Source organism: Gymnoscopelus braueri (assembly GCF_963280865.1).
Source record: "Gymnoscopelus braueri genome assembly, chromosome: 12".
Lineage (NCBI taxonomy): Eukaryota > Metazoa > Chordata > Actinopteri > Myctophiformes > Myctophidae > Gymnoscopelus > Gymnoscopelus braueri.
The window spans coordinates 22,536,330-22,549,174 of record NC_137614.1 but is presented as its reverse complement, the minus strand read 5'-3'; the positions used below and the strand labels follow the sequence as shown (position 1 = coordinate 22,549,174).

General features: G+C 42.8%; 1 protein-coding gene across 2 annotated transcripts in view; it reads right to left on the bottom strand.

Moving 5' to 3' along the window:
* Positions 1–33: 33 nt before the first annotated feature.
* The window catches only part of mtcl2 (microtubule crosslinking factor 2), a 110,596-nt gene continuing 97,784 nt past the window's right edge, over positions 34–12,845 (bottom strand). The window contains exons 18-24 of one of the 2 annotated variants that reach the window (XM_080445648.1): positions 12,242–12,312; positions 11,775–11,934; positions 10,874–11,473; positions 10,367–10,631; positions 10,000–10,218; positions 9,357–9,832; positions 34–8,354 (exon numbers count right to left, since the gene is read on the bottom strand). In XM_080445648.1, the coding sequence (XP_080301774.1) occupies positions 8,202–8,354; positions 9,357–9,832; positions 10,000–10,218; positions 10,367–10,631; positions 10,874–11,473; positions 11,775–11,934; positions 12,242–12,312 (1,944 nt within the window). In that variant the 3' untranslated portion in view covers positions 34–8,201. The remainder of the gene's footprint in view (positions 8,355–9,356; positions 9,833–9,999; positions 10,219–10,366; positions 10,632–10,873; positions 11,474–11,774; positions 11,935–12,241; positions 12,313–12,845) is intronic. The other variant, XM_080445649.1, reaches the window with a different exon arrangement.

The window sequence follows — 12,845 nt, the reverse complement described above, 5'->3', positions numbered from 1 at the left end:
AACCCCCTTCACCCCTTTAAAAAGACACTCGGAACAAATCTTAATCCCCACCCCACCCCAAATCCTGTACTTTCATGTGTTTTATTTTGTTTTCATTTAAAAAATGCATCTATGTAAAGAAGCAATCTTCATGTTTTTTTTCTATAAAGGGAAAGCTACATACCTCGACAGCGTCCTTATGTGGATCGACTGTTGACATTCAGCTTTTCTCAGAGAAGCAAAAGGAGTGATAGAAAGAGTACAAAGGCTGCTCTATGTTTTTCTTTTTGCGCTACAATAAGAGGGAATGGTTCTTTATTTAATTTTACATTTACATTTCATTTTCTGTCTTTCATCGCATTCTCCTTTTACTCAAGAGTCAAGCGTGATTTAAAAAGAGACAAGAGTATATTGTATAAAGCAAATATACAAGCAGTCTTTAGGTAATATTGTTATGTCATGTAGTTCTAGGATTACACGGGTACAATGAATGTGGATGGTCTGGGAACATGTACTGTAAGAGTTTAAAAGACTGATGGAGTACAGTGGTTTTATTTTGTTAGTCCATGTTGACTGCTAACAGACTTACAGAACTATTGGAAACAGTCAGACTCAATCTATGGCTATTTTTGCCATGCAACCCGTAAGAACTTGAATTGGTTAGTTGTGCCGTGCGACATGTAAAACTGTTCTGTCGAGGCTTCAATGCCTACAACTAGTTACCTGAGGGGGAGGAGCAAACTTGACGCCTGATTGACAGGCCAAAAAGTCTTGAGAGGTGGAGACAAAATGGGACACCCAAGATGACCTCACAACTTGACCTCATCTTTAATTCAACACTCAAAAGACCAAAGACTGTGTTCTTCAGTGCTGAGAAAAAAGGGGAAAAAAAGGAAACCCTTAAATATTAAATTTTGTAATCAGGGAAATTCATGATTAATGTACAGCATTTACACTGTTGGAGAACTGTTGTACCGCTACAGCCTCCTATGGAAGGGAGGCCTCATTGTCTCACAAATTGACAATATTCCAAAAACCAGGACACTATTCAGTCTGCATTCCCATTACCCATTTTCTGTGCGTCTTGTTCAGGGATGGATTTTATTTTCTCTGATTAATGATTACTAGACTGATGCATCCGGCTAGCCTTGTTCCAGATCCTTGAATCGATATTCGCTACTTATTTTCTTTCAACTTTCAAATCAGTAACATCAGCAACTTTAGCCCCGCCCGCAAAGGTGGTGATTGGCTTGTGTCTCCAACCTGGAACAGCAAAACACAATTTGAAATGTAGACGTGACAAGTGGAAATAAGTAGCGAATAGCAATTCAAGGTTATCTAATCATTCAATATAATTCCAACATCAGTCCCAGGAATTTTAGATTAGGGCTGCCTGTCTAGTCACGATAGCAAACCGAAACGTATTAAACCCATAACCTTAAATTGGAGGCAACTGACCCACAATGTAAAATGGTTTGGTCATCACAAAGTAGAGCATTTTGTCACTGCTGAGCAATTCAGTAAAAACAAAACCTAAGTATAAACAAGACATGAAACACCATTCCCTTTTAATTTATGTAACTACTGTAGTCAACCACACATCTAAGCTAAAGACAATTAGTCGAAACATGTAATCAGATTACTCAGAATCTGAATTGATCTGATTATTACTTCGTATATAGTCTAAGACTATAATGGAGAGATGCATTGAGATGATGTAGTAATGTACTACTTAGTTATATTGGTCAGTAATGTAAAAACGAACCAAATGACTTGCTGATGAAAGTGAAAAGTGGCCTTAATATGATACATTTAACGTGGAATGTTGGTCATTGTGTTTGTAGCTATAAAAGGCAGTTCTGTTGAAGAGGCATGCTGCTGGTTTGCAACTTACGGTTGTACTTAAAATCAGGTTTAGCTCACTTACAGTTGAATGCAGAAAAAAACTTCACAGGACAGAGACTAGGAAGGTCTGAGGAACAGTGGAACATCTGAAAGCTGGTATCATTATACTAAGTTGATAATATGGTCAATATGCCATTTAGAGTCATAAAAGTTACAGTTCAACCAGGACATCTTTGTTGAGGAAAGGCACTGGAGTGACTTTCTCATTAACAATACTGTGTAGTAAATGCCAAAAGGACTGAGGCCCTGGCACACAGATCAGAAACATGAGGACATTATGATGAAAAACGCAATACTAAATATCTTTAATGCAATTTCCTAACTTCTATCTGAATGTGTCGATCATATGGAGATAATAGGAGGTAGAAGAGGGCAGGTTAACTGAATAGCAACAACTAGCCCTGTAGGAAGGGAGGAAGGGTATGTTCACTTCATCCCCGTTAAATAGTTGTGATTCGAATCATGAATTTTCACAAAAGCTTTATACTGACAGTCAAAAGTATCTTGGGTCTAAAATAGCCGTTGTCTATTAAAAGCCAGTTGGATGAAGAGCTAATGTACGTATGATCAGAGTAACTTGCCACAGCTTTAGGAAAACAAGCGCTGGCGGCACACTGTAAATCTTACTGTTATTATTTATGCTAGTTCATGCTAGTTTGTGGGATCGGTGGCTCACCAACATAGACACAATTTAAATAAGTCATGCAATTACAATCTCTCTGTTGTTATCCAAATTCTATTTTAAGAATTATCTTTAAACATGACATGACATGAAAAGGTGCATCACCAGTTTCCAGAAGTTAGAAACAAGTTAAATTATCATCTAAAAAAAATGTTTTTAGGGACCAAATCCAAGATTACTTGACTTGTGTGGACCAAAATAGCTGCTCAGCCTAGTATCATAATGTACTGTAACAGCAGCATGTGACTGGTCAGACGGTCTATAGCCTGCGGCAAGAGAGACGGACAAATGATTGGCACTATTAGTCTGTGGTTGTGTCCGGATATACTACTATTCTAGCCTGCATGTGGTGAGACAGCCACTGTCTGTATGTGTCAGGAGAGCTGTACTTCTAAATATTACCAGTGCAGTAGGAACAATAAGCATACTGTAGACCTGATATACAAGTATTAACCATTTAAGCCCTAGTTTCAATATTTGTCAAAATAGTTTCGAACATTGACTACAAGCTCACACATTGTGAGCTTGTAAACCAGAAATATTCGCCTATATAATGAATGACATGCCCAGTGGGATGCTGGGTTAAAGTGGAGGACATTTTTGTTTTGAAGGAAATTACTTTAAATTATTTTAATTCCCCATTTTCCCCAGCAGTGAGGATCAAGTTCCCACTGTTGCACTGAACGCCTACAGACAAAACACTGGCCACCGATGAACCACAGCATGGCTGCTGAGCAGCACTGAGGGCTGGATATGATACAGACCAGTCGCTATTAGACTGTGGGTTTACCCAGCTATTCTATTTAAATACAGGCCGCATTACTGTAATGCCCTATTTTAAACTGGCGAGTCATCAGAAGCTATGCTGAGACAGAGAAATACACTAGAGACTGCTGTATAAAAAATAATGAGAAAGAAAGATGAGAGAGAAAGATGAGATGAGAGAAAGAGCATGGTTGACTGAAGAGAGGGAGAAGATCGAGAGAGAGGGAAAAAGAAAGGAGAGCGGTTTTAAAAGAGAATACGAGGGGATTAGAATGCCTTGTTGGGAGCAGCTAGCTGAACACACTGCACCATGTACAGTAACTAGCACCATGAGAGTAGATTAGAATAGCTACTATCTAAAAAAAAAAGAAACAAAAAAAAACATGTAAAAACTAAACTGAACAAAAATAATTTACTTTGTGGAAATATAATACCCATTGGTATCAAAAGGAAAATATACACTACTGTAAACAAGGGTTTCCCCAACCAGTGAGTCGGGTGAGAGAAGTGGGTCTTCAAGATGTTTTGAAAGGATCGTCATGGACAACTTTAGCAATAATCTTGCTAATCTCAACCCAGCGAACCCAAACTGGCTCCTTTGTCTTGCGGCAAGGGAGACTTTAGCAAAATAACTGACCAGTTCTGTCTGGGTCATTTGTAACTCCCCATCCTGCCTCCCAGAAAACTATTATTACGGTAATTAAATGGATCCTAATTCGATAGCGATAATGCAGAAGCCAGTTTGAGACCAGTTGAGGACCACCATTAAACCATTATGCCCCTCCCTCCCTCCCTGTGTGGTAAGCTACATTACTTCATTTATTGCCTGATAAAAGATCTAAATCAATGTACAGAAGAGAAAGAAACAACACAATCCCAACCATTAAATAAAGGCCAGTCGGGGAGCTGACTAAATACACTGTCGGACAGGCACTTTGATGGTTGAAATGACTTGACAGCTGATTAGAGCGAGAGAGAGCAAAGAGACACGGGGGGCGGGGGGGGGGTTGGTAGCAGAGGAGGCCGATATCTCCTCTACTTCAATTTATGGAACCTCTTCTGGACCTTCAGTTTACTAACAAGACTCTTGGGATTGACTGAGGCTTGCTGCACGTAGGGGTTATTAACACTGACATGCTTGTTTAGATTTTTTTTCTTAGACTTATGCTTTAATTTATACACCATCGCGCCTTGAAAATGACTTGCACGCGACACCTTTGTACTAAGGGGTAGGATCTCGCTATAAATATATTACAAGGGACGAGGTCGTCCTGTTTAAAGTAGATATAACTGCATTTTGTAGACATGTGTACGGGCTGGTACAGCACGCGCAATGTGCACTGTGCTGCATTCAGGTCACTGTTCTAGAATCATCACCTTCACTGGTCCTTGGAATGCTGCACCGGCATTCTAGAATTCTGGGAATGCTAGGATGTATGAAATCATGCCTGTGGCAAATATTCACAATAATGCATGCACGTATGCATGTGAGTGAGCTCTTGCACACACACACACACACGCACGCACGCACGCACACATGCAAGCATTGTAGGACAGAGGGATATGTCTTTGACTTATAAGTTAAAGACATAGCCATTAATTCATGGTACAGGTCATCTGGTAAATACTTGATCAGTCAACTTTCTTTACATCATCTTTACATACTATGATTTAATTATTTGAAACAAAAAGGGGCTTGATTAGCAAATACTTATTATTTACGCTTAACAACTTGAAACCTCCAAATCTCCACTGGAGGAGAAAAACAATCTGTAATTAAGATTGAGAAATGAAAGATTAAGATTTCCATGTGAAGTAGGTTCTCAGGCCAAACAGGATAACGTGATGTTATCCCTTTCTTTAGAAGAATGAATGGTTTAGAATGTACAATGTGATAAAAAGCTATGGATACCAAACAGCAAACAATGGCAGCTGGCCTGTTCATAATTAGAGTCTTAGTAGTCCAAAATCCATATGTAGTCCAATAGTCTGTGTCAGGCTGGGAAACATAGTCCAATAATCCTTGAGTTTTCTTGTCTGTGGTCCCATAAGGATGACAGATGTAGAAATATTCAACATTCAGTGAAAGTTGCACTTTATCTGTTGTTACATAAGTTGGAGACAGCTGTCAATAGAGACGTGTGAGAGTCCATTGGTGTTCTAGTAACTAGAGAGACCATCCTGATGTCTGACAACTATTGCAGTTGAAGGGTTGACAGCAATTGTATAAGTGTCCTTGAGCAAGACAATGAGCCCCCAACTGTTGTTCTGGATGCATGCATCAGCTAAATGTCTAGAATCTATGACTGCAACCATCAACGCTTCAAAATGACACTTCCCGTCATTCCTTGTTTGTATGACACAGTTTAACGATCAGTGGGCGACTCCATCTCTGTTGTTGTTCAGATCGAGAGCCACACAACTGGTCAATTTCCTACGAGTGACAGAAAAAAAAGGTGCTAATAGAATTCAAAGGACTCTTCTGGGGTGAGCACTTGTCCACTTAGCTTACAAGTCACAAAGTACACATTCAAATTATGTTAATTTAACTCTGAGAGTTGTGTACACTCTCAGTTAAACATGGATAAATTATCACTGCAGATTTTACAGTGTAAGAAGAATTACATACTTTCAAAGCATATTAATATTAGTTTGCATATTCAAACGGACATTCATTTAAATAGGCAAACCAGCTGTTGTGCCTCAGATCTGTGCCCTCCTCCCCTTCCTTGATGAAGCTTTTTATTTTCCTTCCTTCCTGTGTCCATGTGCGAATCCAAGATGGCTGCCAACAGATTACAGTGTTGACAACATGACATCGTGACGGTAGATTCTGAACAAAGTTGTCCAAAGCCATCTATATGAGTTGTTGCCACTTCACTGCAAACTGATGTCCTCTCCATGGAGGGAAAAAAATATATAGTGATCTGAACATGAATAGACAGAGTTGTATTAAGATTTTGTTGAAGGTCCAGTCCTGACATCATACTTCTGCTTGTAAGACTGTCCCACGTTCATAGAGTTGTTGTTTAGCACTGTGTGTGTGTGTGTGTGTGTGTGTGTGTGTGTGTGTGTGTGTGTGTGTGTGTGTGTGTGTGTGTGTGTGTGTGTGTGTGTGTGTGTGTGTGTGTGTGTGTGATAGATAGGTAAATGCATGTAGGCATGTTACATAGTTTTTGAGCTGTTCTGCTGGTAGTTTTGTGACGGTTTGGGTCATTCCAAGCAGAACTCTTGTTAAGGGGGTGTCTTCAGTCCTCCCCGTCCTTGGCATTAGAATGGTCTGTCCCGGCTTAGGTCCAAGTGTGTGTGTGTGTGTGTGTGTGTGTGTGTGTGTGTATGCGCGTGTGAGCGTGTGTGTGTGTGTGTGTGTGTGTGCGTGCGTGCGTGTGCGTGCGTTTATGAGTGGCAGTGAGCCTGTGAGGCAGTATGTACAGTGTGCTAGCTGCAGTGGCAGATTTAGATACTGGTGACATGGGGCAGCCTCCCAGGGGAGCATCTTGCACAGGGCGCCCACATAAAACAAATTTGGAAGTGACATTTTTTACAATCAGCTTTCTGTCGCTCATTTGCACATCACATCATTGATATCATGTCACCTTGTGGGTCAATTAACCCAGTAGGAGTTGGCGTCGTACCTCTAGTTTGTGAGCTGGGAAGGCTACTGGCTGGGAATGTCGCCCCGTCAGCGAGATGGGGAGGGGCAACGTTCGACACATCTGGTCTCCCCACTGGACGCCCAAATCTATCAAATAGTAAACCTCTAACTTTGTACAGTACTAATGCTATTAGTAAAATCCTTCAAATGGGGAGGCTCGCCCAGGGCAGCGCACACACTAAAACAGCCACTGGCTAGCTGTGTTTGTGGGGGTTGTATGTGTATGTGTTGGTGTGGCAGAGTGGCAGTGTGCTTGTGCAGTAGTTTGCAGGTTTGTATGTACATGCCAGGAGTGCATCTAGTGTGCCTAATGTGTATGTCTTTATGTGTCTTTGTGGAAGGCAGTACACATGTAAATGTTTTTTAGTTGTTGTTTTTTTGCAGTGTTGGGGAAGTTACTTTCAATTAAAAGTAATATGAAAAGTAAGTAATGTTACATTACAATACTAAGTAATGCGTTATAATATAACACATTACTTTAGCAAAACACCCTCAAATGAAGTGCAAAATGTCTAGGCATAATATGAAACGGAAGAGGGGGGGGGCTAAATGGAATAATGGTATTGGTATTCAAATGCTATTTTAGCAAACAAAATGTAAATGTCATGATGAAACACAAACAACTGAGAAGCCGCAGCGTCCTCTTCCAGTGCAGGGTATACATTTAGAAAAATTTATAAAAGTCTCAATAGAGAATGGACAGACTGCATTGTCATTAACAGTGTGCATGATTTAGAAGCTTAAAAAAACAACTATAAATAACCGTTTCTGAAAGTAATGCGTTACTTGCCATAGTAATTGTAGTATTACTTTACCACTTGTGAAAGTAACATGATTTTACGTAATGCATTACTTACTAGTTGTATGCTGGTGTTGCATGGCGTAAAGAGCAGATATACAATCTCACAACGTGTCACATTTGTTACACGTTGTGAGCTTGTAGATCTGCTATTTACTGAGCACGACACCAGCACGCAACTAAGTATAACTGAGGCTTAATGCGTTACCCCCAACACTGTTGTTTAGTTGACATGTGTTAACTTGCCATGGCAGTAGTGAACTCTGTACGCAGAAAAATCCTCAGCCTTGATTTAATTGGGAGAGTATACATTTGTACACTTTGAGTGTTAAATTAACACTGAGGATTTTACAGTGTACGCATTGTGTGTGTGTGTGAGTGTGTGTTTTGTTGTGCGTATGGCAGTAGATGCGCCGTCACTCATTGCAGGCATCCATTCTTTCCTCAGTTGCTGCGGGAGACTCTTGTGGGCGGTGCTTGCACTGGCCCAGCGAATGGCGCGTGGCGGATCTCGACGGGCGGACGAAGCAAGTGGCGAGGGACTGAGCCGCACAATCACAGGTGCCGTCCTGAGGAAATGGAGGACAGTTTTGTTAGATGATTAATGTTTCTACTGAATATCAGCTACATCACATATAAAATTAAGTTTCCACATTTATAATGTGATAAAATATGATATACTGTATTATATATCTTTATTTTCTGGTTGTGATTTTAGGAGCTCCTGTATGGTTTGATTGATTGATTGAAACATTTATTAGGCAAAAGAATGTAAAACAACACAGTTACATTTATAATACTTTTGTCTAAAAGGTCCGACCAAAAAAGTCCTTGCAGACTTGTTTCCGTTGGGGTCCTTAAAGGTAATGGTAGGTACACTATCATTAATCAATTTGATTTACTGCTTCTGTGCGTAATGCTTTTATGCTCAAATTCAGTGTGTGTGTGCATGCATATAATATATGCACACACACACGCTGAACAAATATTATTTGTGAATATTTCTAGATGAATACCGTATTTCCCCAAATAGTGGCCCGGGCGTTTATTTCACAAAATCGACTTGGGCCCCGGCCGTTTTAAGAACCAGGCGGCTATTTGCTGCCGGGCGGTTTAACTATCGATTACTTTCCTACAGATTATTCTATCAATTCCTTTTTGATTAATCAAAGAAGTGCACTTTTTAAAAATACATATAATATATATTTTTAATACATCAATGAATCACCGCAAATATTTATTTATTGATTTTGTATAATCAACTAAATCGATTAGTCTGATTAAACAATTAAGCCCTAGTTTATCGTTGTACACAGTGTTGTGCAAACAATTGTGGAAATAGCTGATCTACAAACTCAACACATTGCATAATGTGCATTGTGCGCTTATACTTATTGTTTTTTTACAATACTTTTGCTACTGGTATTTAAAAAAAAATACAAAAATAGTTTTTTTTTAATTGTATTGTATTGTATTGATTAATGTGACTAGTTTGATTAACAGTTGCATCCCTTGTGTGTTTGTGGCTCTCTGAGTGTATGCATGCACATGTGTGTATAAAATGCATGTACCTGTATAGCGTTTGCGTCCACAGCTCTGACCTCCATCACCACAGCCCCTACTGCTACCATGCTGCTGCTGGTCTCTTTCCCTCCTACAATCTCCTCCCGGGCTGCGTGCCGCATAAACCGCTTGTTAACAATCCTGGTCACATTGTCACTGCCTCCGCCCAGGCCGGCCATAGCACCCAGCCCTCCGGCCACTCCTACAGCCGCTGACACACACTCCGGCTTGGGTTCGTCCATTCCTCCGAGACCGCCCAGGACCCCCGGAGGACCTCCGAGGTTGCCAAGGGCGTCTCTGGGCGACCTGTCCCCAGGCAGGGTGATGCCTCCTTGGCTTCGGCTGCTGCAGACGTTCATGAAGAACTCCTGAACCAGGCCTCCATAGCGGTTAGATCCGGGTTCGGATCCGCAGGCCGGAGCCCCGGAGGGTTTGCCTGCGGCCGGAGGCTGCCGTGCTGGACTGGCTCCTTGGCTGCTGGAGGCTAATGAGAGAAGAGATTTGATTTAGCCTCTAAACCATGTGAATGCTCCCTCTAAACTAGGAGAGGGATAAAATAAGCCCTGGCAGACCCTGGTCAACGAAGTATAGGGTTTAAATGGTTAAGTAAGGAATCAATGAATCAATCAATCAATGAATCAATCAATCTACCTCCTGTGTCGCCCCTCCAGAGGGACTCCACACTTCCAGAGTGTTCAACCACACTGAAGAGGCTGGAGAGGCCATCGTTGAGACCACTGAGGACAGGACTGTCCCTGGTGGTGGTGGAGCGCGCCCAGGCAGAGCCTCCACCTAGGGGCCTCTGCTGGAGGTTCCACAGGCTGCGGTCCCTGGAGGTGGACGAGACTCCATCCAGTCTAGAGGTGGAGCCTGAGGAGAGAGGAGAGGAACATACTGTACATGATATATGCACATACATGCACATGTACTGTACATGCACAAAAGGCATACTTCCAAACTCTTCATGCGTTCCCAACAGGTATACCTGTTTACTCTAGTAAATTATAATCCTCAGTACCTGAAGACACTCGTCGCTGTAGTTTGGGAGAGCCGTATTTAGGCGAACAGCAGGGTCTGTCGATGCGGCCGTGAACCTTGTCCAGTGAGGAGGAGATCTGTCGGGACCGGGCCGACGCCAGAGAGTTGGTGGTGGTCGCTGACGAGGGCCGAGGAGACCAGGCTTTGCCGTGAAACCCCCTGCTACTGGGCAGGTTGTCGGTTTGAAGCCCAACACTGACGTACTGGGCTGCAGTCTGTGTGGCTCTGGTCGCTACGCCCGCCGCCTGGTACAGTAGGCAGAGGTAAAGAGAGAGGGTGTGAGAGAGACAGAGAGAGAGAGAGGGAGAGATAAAGAGAGAGAGAGAAGGAGAGAGAGAGGGAGAGAGAGAGAGATCCATCAAAATCACACATCTAATAAAAATAAAAATAAAAAATTGGTGAGAGGATATAGTTGAAAAACAGTGATGGAAAAAGAAAACATTTTGAAAAAAATAAACGAATTAAAAATCATTAAAGAAATAGTCACCTGACTCCCTGGTTCCTTGCTGGATTTCCTCTCCAGGGAGGAGGAGCGGATGGCCTGTCGGACACAGTTGGTCATCTCCTTCATGTCATCACTCAGGTTGGCTGAGATCTCGCCCATCTCCAGACCGTGGAACGCCGAGGAGGTCGCCATTCCCTCCACCACGCCATTGGCCGAGCTGGGAATCGAACTCACGACACTCGCACTTCTGCTCTCCAACAGCTCCCTGTGGTGTTTGGACAGCGAGCTCAGCCACTGCTCATATGAGGAAGAGTACGGAGAGAGGGGTGACGAGGGCGGTTGTTGTTGCTGCTGCTGGACCTCGCAGGCGTCTGTTCCCACCAATTCCCCGTCGACTGGGCAGCTCAGCCCCACAAGGGAGCTGCCGTTCTGGGTGTGCTCCAGTGCGCTGGCTCCCTGGCTCCTTCTCTGGGACTCCATGCGTCGCATGGCCGGAGGGCTGTAGTAGATGCGGATCCCTGTGCGGTCCGGCGCGGTGTAGCTACGCTGGACTGACTCCATGTCCAGTTCTGAGGCCTCTCTGCTGCTGCACGGGCCGCTCGGGCCGTCCCAGGTTTTACTGCTGTCCTCAACCTCTGGTGTCTGAGAGACAGAGAGGAGGGAAGGGGAAAATATGATTGATCCACATTTTCATGTAATTTCCTCTCCAGTATCATTTCCATTCCATGTTTTAACATTTCTCAGAAAGAAATTATCGTTGAAAGCGCAGAGCGCAGCGTATGTTTTGAATTGTTTACAATGGAAGCACCGTGTCTGAGGAAACCCCGTGACGAGGCGCTGAGCGGTTAGTTTGCGCTTAAATGGTCCATACATTTTTATGTAAGAAGAATCACGTATGACTGCAACAGCCTGCAATCTAATCTTATCTGACTTGATCTCACACCTCATTGGTCAGGTAGGTCCAGTTCTTCCTGGTGAAGTCATGCAGCTCTGGGCGAACCAGGAGAGGAGGCTGGACTGAAAACAGACTTTTTCCTTCCTGACAGGCGGTTCCATTGACCTCTGACTTCTCCAGCTCTGACACGGAGGTTAGGGACTTAGCACTGAGAGAGAACAATGGATGTGTTAATGGAAATTACACAAATACATTAGACAGTCACAGTGTGTGTTACATTTTCACGTTTTACCAGTTATTCTGTGCACCTGCTGCAGATTTAAATGTAATAGTTTAGAAACAGGTTAACCCACTTAAACCCCAGCATCCGTAGTCTGGGGAAAACCTTCGCAGAAAATAGCAGATCTACAAGCTTACGGCAAAGATATTTAATGTAGAGCCAAAACCGAAAATATACTAGTATAGAGCCCTGAGGGACTCCGCTCAACAACGCACGGTTTAATGAGCACTGGTACCTTGGTGAGGCCGCTCCGTTGGTGAGTGTGTCCGGTAAGGATTCTCCTTCAGATGACTTCTCTGCTTTGGACTGGAAGGGTACAGAAGACAAAAACTCATGATTACATTACTTGTTAATAACATTTATTTTCAAAGATCCCTGGACAAATTAATCGATCTTCACTTCACTTCAGATTTTGTTCTCACATTTCCCACATGTGAATGCAAACTAATGCACACACACAGACACACACACACACACACACACACACACACACACACACACACACACACACACACACACACACAAAACCAGCGAAAATAGCCTAATCACAAGCTCTCAACGTGTCACATTGTAGGTCTGCTATTTATGCTATTTTTGAAGAATATTGCCTATAATGACGACAGGTTGAAAGTCTTTATGTTTTTCTTGGAAAAAGCTTTGAGCTGAGCTGCAGCAGAGGAGACAAGACGCACGCACGCACGCACGCACGCACACACACACACACACACACACACACACACACACACACACACACACACACACACACACACACACACACACACACACACACACACACACACACACACACACACACACACACACACACACACACACACACA